Source organism: Kwoniella pini, chromosome 4 (genome assembly GCF_000512605.2).
Source record: "Kwoniella pini CBS 10737 chromosome 4, complete sequence".
Classification (NCBI taxonomy): Eukaryota; Fungi; Basidiomycota; class Tremellomycetes; order Tremellales; family Cryptococcaceae; genus Kwoniella; species Kwoniella pini.
Window position 1 is genome coordinate 226,804 of NC_091719.1, and position 17,084 is coordinate 243,887.

The 17,084-nt window shown below is 40.7% G+C and overlaps 7 protein-coding genes across 7 annotated transcripts; 6 read left to right on the plus strand and 1 right to left on the minus strand.

Moving 5' to 3' along the window:
* Positions 1-826: 826 nt before the first annotated feature.
* On the plus strand, positions 827-3,330 carry I206_103088 (uncharacterized protein; the record flags this gene model as incomplete). Its single annotated transcript, XM_070202677.1, has 10 exons — positions 827-984; positions 1,066-1,262; positions 1,326-1,400; positions 1,464-1,652; positions 1,723-1,846; positions 1,918-2,087; positions 2,142-2,429; positions 2,508-2,897; positions 2,957-3,071; positions 3,138-3,330. The coding sequence occupies 10 exons, from the start codon at positions 827-829 to the stop codon at positions 3,328-3,330; spliced, it is 1,899 nt and encodes a 632-aa protein (XP_070058778.1).
* A 744-nt stretch (positions 3,331-4,074) lies between these two features.
* I206_103089 (uncharacterized protein) lies at positions 4,075-5,021 on the plus strand (the record flags this gene model as incomplete). The annotated part of the gene is made up of 2 exons (XM_019153672.1): positions 4,075-4,205; positions 4,298-5,021. 2 exons carry the CDS (start codon positions 4,075-4,077, stop codon positions 5,019-5,021), a joined length of 855 nt encoding a protein of 284 aa, XP_019013833.1.
* Positions 5,022-5,449: 428 nt separating this feature from the next.
* I206_103090 (uncharacterized protein) lies at positions 5,450-7,752 on the plus strand (the record flags this gene model as incomplete). Its single annotated transcript, XM_019153671.1, has 11 exons — positions 5,450-5,600; positions 5,672-5,737; positions 5,796-6,149; positions 6,226-6,356; positions 6,413-6,657; positions 6,711-6,777; positions 6,872-7,079; positions 7,150-7,173; positions 7,234-7,370; positions 7,443-7,598; positions 7,657-7,752. The coding sequence occupies 11 exons, from the start codon at positions 5,450-5,452 to the stop codon at positions 7,750-7,752; spliced, it is 1,635 nt and encodes a 544-aa protein (XP_019013832.1).
* Positions 7,753-8,435: 683 nt separating this feature from the next.
* On the plus strand, positions 8,436-9,994 carry I206_103091 (uncharacterized protein; the record flags this gene model as incomplete). Its single annotated transcript, XM_019153670.1, has 8 exons — positions 8,436-8,456; positions 8,529-8,597; positions 8,658-8,724; positions 8,830-9,136; positions 9,212-9,304; positions 9,368-9,649; positions 9,745-9,904; positions 9,968-9,994. The coding sequence occupies 8 exons, from the start codon at positions 8,436-8,438 to the stop codon at positions 9,992-9,994; spliced, it is 1,026 nt and encodes a 341-aa protein (XP_019013831.1).
* Positions 9,995-10,380: 386 nt separating this feature from the next.
* On the minus strand, positions 10,381-11,308 carry I206_103092 (translation initiation factor SUI1; the record flags this gene model as incomplete). The annotated part of the gene is made up of 4 exons (XM_070202678.1): positions 10,381-10,676; positions 10,805-10,879; positions 11,057-11,137; positions 11,296-11,308. The coding sequence occupies 4 exons, from the start codon at positions 11,306-11,308 to the stop codon at positions 10,381-10,383; spliced, it is 465 nt and encodes a 154-aa protein (XP_070058779.1).
* Positions 11,309-11,787: 479 nt separating this feature from the next.
* On the plus strand, positions 11,788-12,644 carry I206_103093 (uncharacterized protein; the record flags this gene model as incomplete). The annotated part of the gene is made up of 2 exons (XM_019153668.1): positions 11,788-11,941; positions 12,079-12,644. The coding sequence occupies 2 exons, from the start codon at positions 11,788-11,790 to the stop codon at positions 12,642-12,644; spliced, it is 720 nt and encodes a 239-aa protein (XP_019013829.1).
* Positions 12,645-13,267: 623 nt separating this feature from the next.
* I206_103094 (uncharacterized protein) lies at positions 13,268-16,956 on the plus strand (the record flags this gene model as incomplete). The annotated part of the gene is made up of 7 exons (XM_070202679.1): positions 13,268-14,434; positions 14,532-14,707; positions 14,777-15,256; positions 15,312-15,661; positions 15,739-15,959; positions 16,039-16,334; positions 16,398-16,956. 7 exons carry the CDS (start codon positions 13,268-13,270, stop codon positions 16,954-16,956), a joined length of 3,249 nt encoding a protein of 1,082 aa, XP_070058780.1.
* Positions 16,957-17,084: the final 128 nt, after the last annotated feature.

Here is a 17,084-nt window from a genome sequence, read left to right on the forward strand (position 1 = left end):
TTCGTTGTTATACCGTTTTTCATTCTGCTGAAAAGCAAGAATAAAGTTGTCTTCCAAATGAATTTCCATGTCACCGCGAAGCGGTCTTCAACACGAAGCGCGTGACGTATCATTTGACCTACCCTGGACTAAGTTGTGTATATGTGTATGTATATACACAATATGAGTTTCCCTTTGTCAATAACCGTTTGATTATTGAGCTTTGATGCCTTTGATCGGTCATTCTTTATGCCGGGCTCAAGTTTTGTTATCCGATTTATTGCCCAAGTGAAACGAAACCCGATCAATATTACGTGTAAAATGAAAGTTAAAGATGACGTATATATTCCCTTAATTTCACTTGGAATCCAGCGGGGCATGAAAAGCCCCAGTCAGGTCATGGGGTATCCACATGAAAAAGGCTAGATTTGAGGTAAAAGTTAAATCAGGTACATCATCCGAAATAAGACCATCCGTTCTATACCGTTTTTTCTCTGCTTTTGCTTGGTATTTTTTTGGATATCTCACATGATATTGTAAATGAGATCCTCAAGTTGAGCAAAAGAACCAAAGATCTTGTATTTCTTGCCGCAATTTGTCCGATTCATGACCTTTTGTATATTTGGTTCATTCGCTATTCGGGTACGTTCGGCTAAGCAAATGTCCTTCATCCCCCTTTGTCCCCTCTTGAGCGAAATCGAGGTATACACTTTCAAAATATCTATATATTGCTGCTGACTGGATCAGGAAGAATCTTCTTCCCCAACTCCTCATTTCCATTGTAAACTCGATTGTAACCTTTACTGAGTTGGTGTAGAACTATAACTTATTAAATTAATACATTATCATGGCAACTTTACCTCATTCTGCTGGCAGTGATTCATCAGTTCATCGCCTGACCAATGATGCTAAACCTGAAAAGTTTAGTGAGATAGGTCATGTAGAAGATGTTGAAGCTTCTCATAGACAACATGTGGTAGCTCGTAATAGAAATATCAGCGCCAAGTGAGTCACTTTACATTGCCGAGGTATACCCCTTAAATCAAAGACTGACTTTTACGTATTATCATTTTGTTTTGATTTCAGAATTCAAAATCCTCTATATGGACTATCGAAAGAAAACTTATTTGGTCTGGCAGATCAATTCTGTAATGACAAAGGATTCGACGACAAAAAGGATTTATTCCAAAGAGCTGCTTTGTTATCACAAAAACCAGATGACTTTGAGTCTATACCGGAACTTACCGAAGACGATCGTTTCTGGCTCCGTAGGGAGAGAACCAGTAAGTAACGATTCACTGCTTAAATGTCTAGTGTCACCCACCTAAAATACCTCTGTTTTTAAGATAAATGGGATCAAACCCGCGCATTATATTTCTTGGTAATTGTCTGTTCTATCGGTTCCGCAATCCAGGGTTGGGGTAAGTGTTTCTCATAATCAAGCTGTTATAAGTCAATCGCTCAGTTTTTACTATATATTTTAGACAACACCGGTGCAAATGGTGCAAATTTATCTTTCCCGGTTGAATTCGGTATCGCTCACAACACATGGTTGGTTGGTATGGTCAATGCTGCTCCATCCATCACCGTGGGTGCTATCTCCGCTATGCTTACCGATCCTATCAATCATTATATTGGTAGAAGAGGTACTATTTTCGTCACTGGTCTTTTCTGTAAGTCTACCCAATTTATCTCATGACCAAATCAGCGAATTCATAAGCTGATTGCGAATTCGATTCCCAGGTGTATTCCCTGTACTTGGTCAAGCATTTACTCGAAACTGGCAAGAACTATTTGCTTGTAGGGTACTTTTAGGTTTTGGTATGGGTATGAAGATCACAACTATCCCTATCATGACTGCTGAGACGTATGTATCTTGTGTCTCTATTGAAGAATTCCCTGTAAGGATCTATGCTGACAATTGATGATACCTGAAAGTGCACCAGCACGTATTCGAGGTGCCTTGGTAATGTCGTTCCAACTTTGGGTCGCCTTTGGTATCTTCTTCGGTTTCTGCTCTAATTTGGTCTTCATGAACGTTGGTAAAAACGCCTGGAGAATTCAATTGGCTGCTGCGTTCGTTCCTGCTGTACCTCTTCTTCTCTTGAGTGAGTACAATGCATTCTTTTATTGATCAGTCCAAAGGCGCTCCGCTAATAAAGAAAGCAATTTAGTCTGGTTCTGCCCCGAATCTCCTCGATGGTTGATGAAAAAGGACCGATACCCAAAAGCTTTCAGATCTCTAATGCGATTACGAAAATCCGAGATTCAAGCTGCAAGAGATATGTTCTACGCTCATTGTCAACTTGAGGAAGAGAGAGAGGCTTTCAAGGGTACAACATATTTCTCCAGATTTGGTGACTTGTTCACCAAGCCTCGTCTTAGACGTGCCAATCTTGCTTCTTGGGTTGTTATGATCAGTCAACAATTGTGTGGTATCAATATCATGTGTGAGTGGCTGATTGATACTCGGAGGTCCTGATACGCATATGATTCAGCAGCTAACAAACATACTATAACCATTATAGCTTTCTATTCTTCAACGATCTTCGCTGAAGCAGGATACAATCCTAAACAATGTTTGCTCGCATCGTTTGGCTTCGGTCTTGTCAATACCATCTTTGCTATTCCAGCCATCTACACTATCGATACTTTTGGAAGAAGAAACCTTTTGCTTTTCACCTTCCCTTGCATGTCCCTCTGTCTATTTTGGGCTGGATCAATGTTCTTCATGGACACAGGAAACGCAGCTAGAGTACCTATTTTGGCTTTGGCAATCTACCTTTTCACTGCGTTCTACTCTCCTGGTATGGGACCAGTTCCATTCGTATATGCTGCCGAATCCTACCCTCTTACTCATCGAGAAATCGGTATGTCATGGGCTGTACAACAGAATAACATGTGGGCGGCTGTTCTTGGTGAGTTCATATGTTGCATCTATTGAGGTGAGAAGTCAAGCTAATGATAATCTTGGTAGGTCTAACATTCCCAAGTATGCTTGCTGCAATGAAACCATTCGGAGCATTCTACTTCTACGCTGGTACAAATATCCTGGCATGGGTATTGATCTTCTTCTTCACACCAGAGACTGCGTGAGTTATATACACCCTTCTTTCACTGTTTATGAAGCTCATATAAGGTCTGACTCTCTCTCGTAGTCGACGAACTTTAGAAGAATTAGATTATGTCTTTGCTGTGCCCGTAGCAACATTCGCTAAATACCAGTCTACCGTTTGGTTACCTTGGTTCATCAAACGATGGGTATTCTGGCAAAAGAATGCTCACCTTGAACCTCTTTACAAACTTGAAGGTGTTGCAGGTGAAAGAACGGAAGTTGAAAGATTCCATTAGGCTGTCAAAGCATACTCTGATGTCCTCGAGGCAACTTAGAAGGAAAGGAAGAAATTTGAAGGTCATAAATGGGATATACGTGACTCGCATGGTGAAGAAGGGAGGGCGATTTGATTTACCGCGAGGTTCGAAGGGTTTAAAGGTTCGAGAATCCAAAAACACAACTATAGTTATGATTCGTTTTGTCATTTTCCACACTGTTTCTGTATCACCCAAAAAGTATGTAGCTTCCTCATTTCGGTTTTGTACATGATTACTGTATGCCTCGTCCGATGTACAGAATATACTGGTCCGTAACCAAGATTATCGTTCATCACAGCACCGTGGCACCATAGGTAGGGAACTGCTTTTCATGATTGGGGCTTTGGGGTTCAAATTTGCCACCATTGCGATTGACGTAAGAGCTTCGAAGGTCTCAAGAAAGGATCAAGCTCAAAAGAGCTTACCTAGGCCCTGACTCGCACTTTGTCATGAACAAGGTAGCTGATGAAAGGACAAATCCTGACCTCATTGCGAAGTCGTTGGGGCTTACCTTTGTATGAAATCGAAGCCGTTGAGACTTACCTCTGTCTGAACTCGAAGTCATTGGGACTTACCTTTGTGTGAAAACGAAATCAACGTTATATGGCTCAAGTACTATTGGCATCAAGTCCCCAATATAAAATCAGCATGGCCTTACTTCGAAGGTCTCTTCCCTCTTTATTATTGAATTATCATTGATCAATCAAGGCAAGAAATAACAATATGGAAGGATCCGATTCACACAGCATCCAGAAGACCACTTTTGGAGACGTCGTAGTGTCCAGGAAGTTCCAGAAATTGACCAAAAACTGGTCCCTTCATCTCTGCTCAGACGGACAAGATTCGTATTACGTGTTTGTCGCAACTCAGATACTGATACTTACTCTTTCTTAGATGCGAATTCACTACAACATCTCATAGAGGCATATCCTGATTCTCTTCCTAGTGAAGGTGTCACTATTTTGGAAACAGATGTTCCCTTGCTCGCAGAACGACTGGGCACGTTGACTCATGAAAACTGGTACCATATATCTAAATCAGGCTCAGCCGATGAGCAAGAGACAACAAACGAAAGTGATAGTGACATCTCAGATTCCAGTTCAGCCACTGCACCTAACGAGCAGGAGACCATCGACGAAGGTGCTCAAAATATACCAGCCTCCAGTTCAGCCGTTGTACCGTCCGAGCAGAAAATCATCGACAAAGGTGATAGAGACATACGAGCCTCTAATTCTGACGACCATTGTTCCCTCGAAAGTTTTCAGACGGAGTGTGGACACCACATGAATTTATTGGAGACTAAGGAAAATAGGTTTGATATACCTTTTGAAGATTTCAAAACGAATTATCAAGACAAATTGTGGAGACACCACAGAATACCAATCTCCGAGCAGACGTATGAGAAAGCTAAGGAGATTGTAGATATTAGATTGGCCAGTTCGAGGGAGGATATCTTCCGCCTCTCGAACAAATACTTTTCTAGCAGAGGTTATGGAAGGGAAGGCGGGAATTCTAACATAGAAATCAAAGATGATGAGACCATTGCGCAATGTGAATTGTGGCTGACGGATCCCTCTGAAAAACACCTAGCGTTTTGGGCGAAGCACGGCATTAACAAGGATAACGCTCAGATCGACAAGGTTGATACCAGTAAATTTTGTTTGACATAGTTCCTAATGGAGAAGTGATTACTCACAGGTTGCCCTTTTGGAGTATGAGACACCTTATAGGCTTCTACAGTATGTTTTCTCCTAGCGTCACGTATATTCTTTAGACCATCTGAGAAGTGAATAGTCATGGTACCATGCATTCGATTTGTCTTGAGAATTGAATTGGTTTTCGCCTTGTTCTCTGTGCTTGAGCCCGCGAAGAACATTTCCACTTTATATTAGACTCGTCATCAAATGTCAAAGGATGTCACTCATTGCATGACGTAGTGCGAAGGCTCAGCACCCCTTTGTCGGAAACTCAGGGTTTGTCTGTGTGGACCAGTGTGACTGTTACATGCAAGACTTTGCATTTCACTCACCCATCAAGCTGAACAACTTGCTATCGAAACATATTTCATCTTTTCTGACTCACACATACTCCATACATCATGAGATCTACCAATGAGCAACAACCCTTACTATCTCCATCTGCCACCACTACCGTCCGTGACGAGTGGCAACACTTGAACCCCGGCCGCAAGCGACTCATAGTGGCTACAACAATGCTTACCTCCTTCTTAGCCAACTTGGATCTCACTAGTAAGTCCCTTATCTTTTCCATCATTCTCAAGTTAACCACCTCAAAATGTTGATTGAGTGTGATGAAACAGTCGTTGCGACATGCGTGCCTACAATCTCTTCGGAATTATATACATCAGATCAAGAAGCTTGGATCGGTACGTACACTGTATCTAGCGTCCTTTCGCTCACGAAACTGCTCATAACAACACTCAGGGACGGCATATTTGTGGAGTAGCGTAACTTTCACACCTTTATACGGTCGTTTGAGCGATATAATAGGTCGAAGAACCGCTTATCTTCAAGCTTTAACTTTATTCACCCTTGGAACCTTTTGTTGTGGAATTGCTCCTAATTTCACTTTATTGGTAATTGCGCGATTCGTAGCTGGAATGGGTGGAGGAGGTATGAGTACAGTGGCTAGCGTCTTGTTAGCTGATATCTTCACACCTGCGGAAAGAGGATTCTATCAAGGATTAGCTTTTGCTTTTCTTGGCGCTGGTATTGGACTTGGTGGTCCAGTTGGAGGATATTTGACGCAGTGGTTCGGTTGGAGAGCGGCATTTTATGGTCGGTCGACTTTCGAGACAGTTTGTCTTGCCCATCTAATGACGCTAGCTGATTTTTGATCCTTTGGGTCATCCAGCTCAAATTCCTATAGCAATTGTAGCTATAATTCAAATCATATTGGTAGTCCCTCATCACGTAGAGAGACTTGTGAGCTGGAATAAACTGAAAGAAGTGGATTTTGGAGGAGCTTTGACTTTATTGATCTCGGTAAGCAAGAGCCTCGTTCTTCCATGGAAGCTACGGTTATTGACCCTCAGTTATAGGTGGGAGCCTTACTTCAATTGCTATCTCGAAATGCCGAGACGCAATCAATAACTCAAAGCCCAATTGATATATCTATGGCAATCACTTTCCCGCTCTTCCTAATCCTGTTCGTTTACATCGAGCTCAAGGTAGCTGCGAAGCCAGTACTTCCCATTTCTCTATTGAAAAAGCGTACGCCATTATGTGTTGGAATCATCTCTGGTTTGATAGCGGCTGTAAACTTCAATATGATTTATCATTTACCGTGAGTTCTAGTCATAAGTATTTCCTTAACATCCGTATTTACAATGACCATAGTGAATTCTTCGAGATTGTTTTTGAGGAATCTGTAGCGAAAGCGGGTGCTCATCTACTCCCCAGCTGTGTGAGTGGTTATCACTTGATGATTGGGGAATCGCATCAATCTTCATCGGAAATTTCGGTATCACTGGACACTAAGTTGCAATATGTTTTTGCAGGTGGCACTGACAATCTCCGCACCACTCATGGGTTATTTATGCAAGAAGACACTCAAATACAAATGGCTAACTGTGGTGAACTGTGCCGGACCAGTTATAGCTATGTCATTCTTCATAACTATGAATGATCAGTCGTCTTGGGCCGTAAAATGGCTCGCTATCATTCCTATGGGCGCCGGTTTCAGCGGATTATTAGTGTTAACGCTTTGTGAGTCTTTTCCAATACGGTTTCTCTAGCGAGATTGTTCAAGAAACAGCTCAAAAAAGAAATTGGACAGCGGCTGTCCTAAACTCAGTTGAAAGTCAGTGTGACTCTAGATTTTCCTTTCCAAACGATAAAGTTGACTGGTTCTCTTGAACAGAGCATGAAACTGCCACAGCTTCAGGCTACGTCTTTGTATGGCGTAGCTTGGGTCAAGTATTTGGCGTTGGAGTATCGGGAGCACTCATGCAGATCACTCTATACCGAGAACTTCATGAGAGATTTGACTCGGAAGATGTCAGTTGATTCAATTATATCAGAAAGCTGAACTTATGTTGAGATGACACCGGTATTCTCGTGTCGATGTAGATCATCAACAAGCTTAGACATGCTTCCAAAGCTATCGAAGACTTACCGGAAGCTTGGCAACAAGCTCAAGCCAGAAAGGCCTACGAGATTTCCTTGCGAAAGACATTTGTATTTAGTCTGATATCAGCGGTGCTTGTGCTTGTTGTTTCATTCATAGTGAGTTTGCCGATCACTGTCCCAGCTTATCAGACGCTTAATCAGCTGCTTGACATAGATCCCCGATGACAAACTGAAGGCCCAGCGAGAGCCTGTTGAACAGCAAATGCCGGACTCAAGCGATCCTCGAGCCGCCGGTGAGGGGAGCGCCTGAGGAGTGACTGGTATTGATAAGAGCTCCGACAAAGTAGCAGCACCTTGGTCCTTTGTAGCGAGTGGAAGATGGGTGTAGTGACGAATACATTTCCTTAGTCTTTGTAGAGTAATCTCATACCTGCTTCCATACTTTGGCAATTATCATCGAATTTCGTATCGTGTGTCGCGGTATAATCTCGCGAATCAAATCAACATTATCTTTAGGATATTCAACTTACAATACGATCACATACTGAGCAGTCAACCGAGGTATACCTCTGGTTCCCACTGACATTCCCGGAAGTTCAGTAGGAAGATCTCACAGACTTGCTTTGCGATTCATAGGCGTGCGCATTTGGCTACAAAGGTTGACCTGCTTCTCTTGTTGGGCACTGAAGCCTGTTTGATTCGGTCAAAGTACATGTGGAGCAGTCCAAAGTGGTATCATAAAAGTTTGTATCTGCCCATTGAGCATGTCATACATTACATTACGCTTGATCGTTTGTCACGTGAATCAAATGATGATGTTGATCCGATATCCGATCGTATTCGGTAAAGACGCGTACCGAACAATCCAGTCCAGTCAACTTTTGCTCAATAGTCTTCTTTTGATAATCTTCATCATCATGTACATTTCTTGATTGTTCAACAGATCACCCTCCATTGACGCTTTTGGGAACACATCTTTACTCAAGGTCAAGAATGGCCAATCAGAGTATACCGGTAAGCTCAAAACCTCCCGAATTCCTCGACTACCGGATACATATCTCGTAGCTTATTGTCGTCACTTTCTAGGTTCTAGTCGCTGAAACGAACGATGTCAGACCTTTAGCCCGATTGTTGCGTGGCATAGGTCTAAAACATGTAAGCAATCTCTAGTGCATGGAAAACTCGTTGCTCAGAGATGAAGTTAACGTAACTTAGAATGCGGTCATGGAAATCAGTGAAGCTGGGTTAGCAGTGACGGTTGAGGAAGTCCGAACTTTATGTGGTGAGTTCACTAGATCTAGTGTTGCGTTTCCCCTCACTTTGAGATGTCGGATTATCCAGTCATCGTTTGTCAGTCAGCTGACATACCTTTGGGATACGGAAATAGCAATCGCATGGATTCCAACTGGATTATTCACTTCATTCACGTATAATCCGCCCTCAACTCCAGCTACATTCGAACTTTCTCTCGATGCTCTCCTTCAATGCTTAAACATCTTTGGAAATGCGGGTGCTTCTTCTGGCGCATCTACGTCAACTGCACAATCCAGAAGTAAGAGAAGATGGGCTGGAGAAGGTGAAGTTGGTGTTGATGAAGAAAATGAAGAATATGTTTCAAGTAGGAAAGGTAAAGAAAAAAGGACTGGTATGAGGATGGAATGGGGTGGACCAGGATATGATTTGAGCGTGTTATTGTGAGTTCACAATCTATCTGATATGTCCCGTATAAATCCACTCTACAGACATATTTATATCATGATTTGTCATAGATCTGATGATGCTAGAGGACCAACTACAACATGCGAATTAAGAACACTTGAACCTGAAGAATTAATGAACGCACAATTTAATCAAGATGATATGTATGTATGATTTCACTGCGTTTAAATGCAAATGCTGACTTGGTATATAAATGGTTGTTTTAGGGCACTTTATCTAATTATGAAATCTGAATGGTTTAGAAATGCACTTTTTGATCTTCCACCTTCATGTACTAGAATAACACTTTTAGCTACACCACCAAAACAAGCTCATCCACCTAAAGAACCAACTGCAACAATATCCTCAGAAGGTAGACATAATCATAGAGCTGAAGTTGGACAATTTAAAATTTTAGCTGAAGGTGATTTTGGAATTACAGAATTAGATTATCCAAATGATAAAGAAGTTATGGATAAATTTGAATGTGCAGAACAAGTTAAATTTAGGTAAATTCCAATTCCTTTCGAGAAAAAAAAAAACCTTTCTTTCATTTTATAGGTATTTAACTTATAGGTTGTTTGTTTATTTATTTGAAATTTAGTTATAATTCTACTCATTTCTCTTTATTACATCGAGCTCTTCATCAATCAGTTAAAATTTGTTTACAAGTTGAAACTTCTGGATTTTTATGTGTTCAAGTGATGATGCCCCTTAGTGATAATGTAGAGATTGGTGGACATTCTGGTATATTAGAATTCAAAGTGGGTTTTAACACATTGATACGATCAGTTGAATATATTAGCTCTAGCTAATTTGATTTGCAGATGCACGCGCTGGAAGAGAACGATTGAATGACCATACAAACCTGACTTCAATTTCACGTCTCATTATATATGTTGTATGTGAAAATCATAAAACTGTTGTACAATTGCGCATGTATCGTCGCTAAGGTAGTCCTTCACCGCGGAATGTGTTCCCGATGAATTTGCACGCGCTGCAACTATTCATGCGGAATGAGAATGGATAGAGAGTATGAACATATTATACTACAATGATGAAATGATATGTTTGCTATAATGAGGAGGTAAATTGTCGCGACGCTCTTCAGGATGATCATTTGTATGAATTGATCGAGGTTCCAGCTTTGATAAGCCTAGTAACCGTGGCTGAAGAAATGAAGGTAATCAGCATTTGGCATCAATGAGGGGGAATTAAGCAAAGATTGTAGGGAGAAGACTTACACAACGATAAGATCCTTAGCCTCCTTTTGACTGACAATACCAGCATCAATCAAGAATTGTTTGACTGCAACTCTTTGATCACCTTGTAATTGAAGGACATCTCCCATGTTGGGTTTTACACCGACGGGAGCTGGCGAATCATCTTCACCACCTTCAACTTGTTCAGGTTTAACTACTGTACCATTACAGGCGAATTCTTTTTTCATAGCCTTTAAGATTTTAGAATGGTCGAACTTTTTAGGAACTCCTTGAACGGTGGTAAGTGTTTTTCGACCATTTCTTTGTTGTAAACCTGAAAGATAAAGAAACAGTCAGCTCATGTCTTACATCAACTATCTTCATTTCATTCAAACCGTCAAACTCCTAAGATAGTAGGAGAAAACATGGGCTGATAGAACAAGTATGGGAAACACAACTTACGGATATGAATCTTGTCATTTTTGCTTCCTACAGTCTTTTCAACAGAAGGAGTATCATCGACGGGGGCGAAAGGGTCTGAGGGACAGCAACGAAAGGGTCAGCTAAAGCTCACGAGGAACACGTAATGTATTTCCTTTGTTTCTATTTTGCAGAGTGAATCACATTCCAGCACCACCCCCTTCCCATTTCTCATGAACGCTCATTCTGTACCTCTCGATCTTTACGCGCCTGAGTCTTGGAGGAATCACTCACCGAAAGCAGGACCTAAGTTTTCGACCCCAGAGGAGGCTGGGGCCTTTGATTTCTTGGTAGTGGCGTCCACTTTGCTTGTAGCTGTGGTGATGATGGTGCAATGATCGTGAAGAAGAGATTTTGCATTCGATCATTATAATGTGGATGATGAGATGAGTAGAGAAAGCCGAGTTGCAATAAGGACACGGGAGTCAATCAGTCAGCATTTAACGTGACGGTAAACTTGATGAAAGACTAACCTGTAGTGCTCATTCAAGAAGTATCTAAAAGAGGTATTTGCTTGTGATTGACTCGAATTTGTCGAGTATAATTCGTTACGGAGAAGGAAAAAGAGGGAGAACTGAGTGGTGAGTATGTATATTGATAATAAATCTATAAATACCAAAGTAAGAATTGGATGATTTATGATAATTCAAACAAAAGATGGTGGCGACAAACGTATCAAGTCAAGTATCATCGGATATACGGTATTTAAGGGATTGTGGCGATTTGCCACTTTACCCCGCAATCAAGTAAGCATGAGATTTTGGTTTTGTTGTTGAATTTATTTTCGAATGACCACAATTATATGGTGAGTATAATAATATCTAATACCGAATCAAACGTCAGGCCAGACATCGTATAAAGGCAGCACTCGAAAATTTGAGGCTTCGGTGATTTACTAGACATTGCTCTAAACATCCAAAAGAAGTCCACTTCCAAAACCCCTACATTTACAATATCGCGGTAATATGCCTCGAGTGACGAAGAAACAGAAAGAAGCAGGTAAATCTGCTAAGCCAAAACCAAAAGTCAGATCTGGTGGAAATCCTGGAGGAGGGAAATATGGTGGAGGATTTCAAGTCAAACCTTCCAGAGCTCCGAAAGATGCTTATATGGGAAAAGGTGAGTTGTTCACTTAATCCCGAAAGTTTCCTTGACTTTTCCACCTCACTTTTCAACTGTAATTCTACTTAAATTCCAGCTTTATGGAATTGTGATGAAACGTTGTTTGAGATAGCTGACCTTTTTCGACTTTATAGCTCAAAAGATAAAGGCAGACCTGATTCAACGAGCAAAAATGAAGAAATCTTATGCTAAAGTATTGAAAGCTGAAGGCATGGATTCAGGCCGATTAGGAGATGGAACAAGGCGGAGGAATGAAAGGCCAAAACAACAGGTTAGCTCTGAGTCTGATGATGATTCGGATGGGGCAAACGAGGAGCAGAAAAGGTTAAAAGATAGAGCTGGACCTGCACCTGGATCAAGTTCAAGTTCAAGTTCGAATCATAAATCAAAATATGATAAAGGCGAATCATCAAAACTGAATCGATCAAAACCAAAGTTTCCAATACAATCGAGCGATAAATCACCTCACCATAAAGTTTCGCCGCCTAAGAAGGTTCGAGCGTTATCGCCATCGCCCTCGCCGTCCGCTCCCTCTGAACAAGGAGAAAAGAAGTCGTATAGAGATGTAAAGAAAGAGGCTTTTTCCAAATTCCATCGACCCCGAGATACAGGAATAGGAAGAGGAGGTAGGAAAGGACAGCCGAATATGGGGGCAAGGATGGGCGCGTTATTGGAGAAGATAAAGGGGAATGTCAAGTAAATTTGGTTTCGAGTCATATTGTCAAACTAGAGAAGATCCCCATCTGCTCTTGCTGCCACCAGATGTCATGTTCAGCTGTTGTATGCATTTACTATTTTGGAAGTACCAGTTGATCACCATAGCTACTACACCCACACAATTTCGCGAAACAAAGCTCTTCATTTGGTCGATCACCATTTGAGCTAGCTAGCTTATACATCGGACAGGCAGATCGATACTCTGCTTCTCCAGTATAACGTTGGCGCTGGTCTGCTGGTGTAGATTGCTCACATCCTTGTGTCTACATATCAATCAGCTCATATCTCATCACGGTATGTATGCACAGCGAATCGAATAATGCGGATTTCAAGCAAGAAGTAGCCATTTTCTGAAGAATATCGGCAATTGTGTTATGTCATCTTACCGAATGTGCCACGTTTATTTGAATGTGCCCCACAGATCACCAATATGAAAGATGAAAAATGTTCGGGCCGATCAAATCAACGGCTTCGATAGTTTCAACGTCAATAGTTGAATGATCATTTCATGCTTGACTCAGTTTCCCCACTTTTCACTACTCCTCCATTTCTTCGTGTTGGCAATCATTTCATCATCGATTGGACAACACTTGCGCGAAGCTCAATATGGAGCACAGTCAGTATCTTTCCGATCAGGGACATGGTGTTTCAAGTAGCGAGAAAAGGAAAGAAGAAGGATCATTATACGATTACACTTTACCACCTATTCATCGGACCGAATCGGGATCTTCTTCAAACCACTATAACGACCAAGCCGACTTACAGCCCAATTTTTCATCTTCACATGAAGATCAAATTGACTCTAGTACCAGTGTTAGTGGTATGAAACGATCTGCTTCTGAAGCTTCTGGACCGAAACCTAAAATTAAGAAGGCTAATAATACGGATAATTCGGCTGAAGAAAATAATACACCTAGAAGAGCAGCTCAAGCTTGTTTAAGGTGTAGAAAACAAAAATTGAAATGTACAGGTGGATGGCCTTGTAATAGGTGTACTAAAACTAAAAATATTTGTGATTTTGGTAGACCTGGATTAGGACCTAGTTCAGGTGGATCATCTCTAACAGATAATTTAATTGAATCTACAGGAGGATCAGGAGGAATTAATGCAGCGAATTCGAGATTAGAACAACTTGAAAGTAGTGTAGCAAATTTATTAGCAGGATTAGCAGGATCAAATGGATCAAATATTGGTTCAAATAAAAAAGTAAATTATCCAAATAATGAAATGCTTCATACTTTTGATCCAGTAAAAAAAAGACAAGAAAATCTACAAACTGAAACTGGTGCACCTTATCCACCACATCTACATCCTAAAAATTCAAAGGATCATCAAACTATACCTCCTCCGACACATATCAAAACTCTCGATCCACCTAGGAAAGTTAATCCAAATCAAATTTCACCATTTTCTCTAGCACAACAACAACAGCAACAACAACAACAACAGCAGTCACAACCTGCAAATTCCATGTCACCTGACGATCACCATTATAATCCACCTTCGGTTATTGCTCAAAATCACGTAAGATTCACATCTTCTCCTAGCAATATGAACTTTATCCAACAGTCCCCCTCAGGGATATCATCTAATGGAGCCGGACCAAGTCCTGCTAGTGCAAATACTGTCAATACTGGTGTCAGCAGCGTTGATCTGATGAAGGAGCCTTTAAGCAAGAAGCGGAAAGGAAAAGGTCAAAAAGCTGAAGAGCGTTTGGCAGCTGTTACAGAAGGAGATTTTGCTGAACCACCTTTCAAGGCTTTGACATATCAGGTGAATTTTCGACATTTTCTTCATGCCTCTATTTGTGACAATCGAATATACATTCCTTTGGGCGACAAGGGCTGATATCATCTTGTACTTCTCATAGCCATCAATATGGGATAACAGAGAACAATCTCGCCGAAATTCGCCTCAGCTTAGTCAATCTACAAGTCGCGACGAGATACCTCCAGGCACGTACGAGCGAAGATTTATGAATGATCGTGATGATCCTATCAACACGGAGCTTGTTGGTATGCAAATGGCTGAAACGCTATTCGGCTTGTAGGTCCTTGTCCCAAAAATCTTTGTGCTCATAAAACAAACTGACTCGGATTTCATTTGTACATGAAGTTTCATCGATCACTGTCATCCATTCTTACCGATAGTCAACGTCGCTTTGGACGAAGCATTCAACACCATCCGACAATCTCCTTTCCTTATCTCAGCAATTCTAGCAGTTGCATCTCGATTTTATATCAAATATTCTGCAAAATCACCTGGATCTATGCCAATCCTCGACCCAATCATCCCTTCAAGATTGGCGAATCTTGCTGAAGCTCATCTGAGTAATACTCTACTCCGAAAGCAACACGCCTTATCGGATGTTCAAGCTGTTTTGCTTCTTTCCGCATGGGGATTACAAAGTGGAGGTAGAGGACCTGATTCATGGGTCGTGACCGGACATGCAGCGAGAATTGCACGTCGACTTGGTGTACATAAACTTCTTGGACAAGCTGCTGAAATAGCTAGATTGACAAGACCTGGTACGGTTGAGTGGGAAAGATTGGAGCAATTCATGCCACAATGGAGAACTTGGTTATGCTGGTTCTGGTGAGTCAAGCTTACTATTAGCGCTGCTGGTGGCTGATGGCTGAATTCAACTTAGTTTCGACGGGTTTTTGTCTTTAGGATTCGGTAGGCCACAATCGACGCAATTCGAGACCGTTGACGAGCAAGGCTTCCTGCAACTTCGACTCAATCAAGCGTTACCAAGACCAGGATCGACACCCTCAATTTCGCTATATGGGGATGTGTATATTGCTGGCCAAGTTCAGCTTACACAAATTGGTAGAGATCTGATAAACTGGGGAGAAATGTTAGCAGATCCTCGAAGTGCACTTTGGGCTGATCCTAAAAGAGCGGATATGTTCCATGATAAGGAGCTAAATGTAAGGACGATGTTCAAGGATCTGAACCATGATCTGGATGAATGGTGTAAATTATGGGTATGGAGTGGTGAGCCGAAATTCGATTTTGAAACCGTAGTAACAGGTCCTGTTGACTTTGCTGAACATTGCTGCTTTTGACAATAGGCTCTCCCTATAGCTTATATTTGGGCTCTTCAGCAAGAATAGCAAGACTCCAAGCGGACCATATGCGTTTATGCCTAAACTCATTTGCGCTTAAATCGGGTCCAGAGGAAGATGAAGTAGTGGCACAATGTCTTAAGAAAGCGCTGAATGCTGCTATGTCAACTATTCAAACTCATCATGAAAGTAGTCAGACGGATTTAGCATTGAGCTTTGCGACTGATGTGAGCTATTCGATCATACTTTTTCCCCTGTGGTCAAACTATCCCAGTGTGGTAACTAATATCACGTCGGCCTTTTTAGTATCTTACGATAACTTTAGCTCAAGCAGCAGTTTTTCTGGTCCGAATTGCGAAATCTTCTCCAGCCATACTTTCCATTGTTAATATCGAATTATCGGTCATCTCCTATTACCTCAAGATGGGAGTTGAATTATTAGAAGTTGGAGAATTGAGCGAAACTAGATTATCCACTTATTTGTCAAAAACAATAACGGATATAGCTCGTGCAGCTGAATTAAATGTAGTTGGTTTCAGAGAAAGAGATCGATTATATGCTCAAACTTTACAGGAAGCAGATAATGAAGAAGGTATCGACAGGTAAGTGATGGCCTGAATTTATCTTAACTTTGTTTGAAAAACGTTGATTTTAAATTCTGGAAGTAGACCACAATCATCCAGTGGTTTAGGAAATTTACAAAATTCAACAATTTATGAACAAAATTCGAATACGATTGGTAGTAACAATAATAACAATAATGAATTAACAAATTTTGAAATGGATTCTTTTCTTCAATTTGAAAATCAATTAGATTTAGGATATTTACTTGGATTACCTGGTGATGGATCTGCAATTTTACCAAATAATCCAAATAACCCAAATTCAAATTCAAATTTAAATTTAAATTTAAATTCAATAACAACTAATCCAATAATTTCAAATAATCAAAATCAAAATCAAAATTCAAATACTTTAACATTTGGAGGAATGTTTGATGGTATAGGAGGAACAAATCAAAATTCTTCAACATCAACAACAACAACAGGATTTAATTTAAATAATTCTAATAATGGTTATAATGCTGAATTTGCATTTGGAATGAATGGAATTGGAAATGGAAATTTTGATTTTGGTTTAAATCCAAATTGGTTTATTAGTGGTGAAAATGAAAATGATCAAAGACAACAAAGTGATGGTGGTGGTGGTGGTGGTGAAAGTTGAGTAAAGCAAATTAAATTTAAGCGATAATATGCATTTAATTCTATATATCACTTATCATTGTTTGAAAAATAAATGAATCATCTCATTAATTGTAAATGATAAAAAGCGAATTACAACTTGGTTAATTG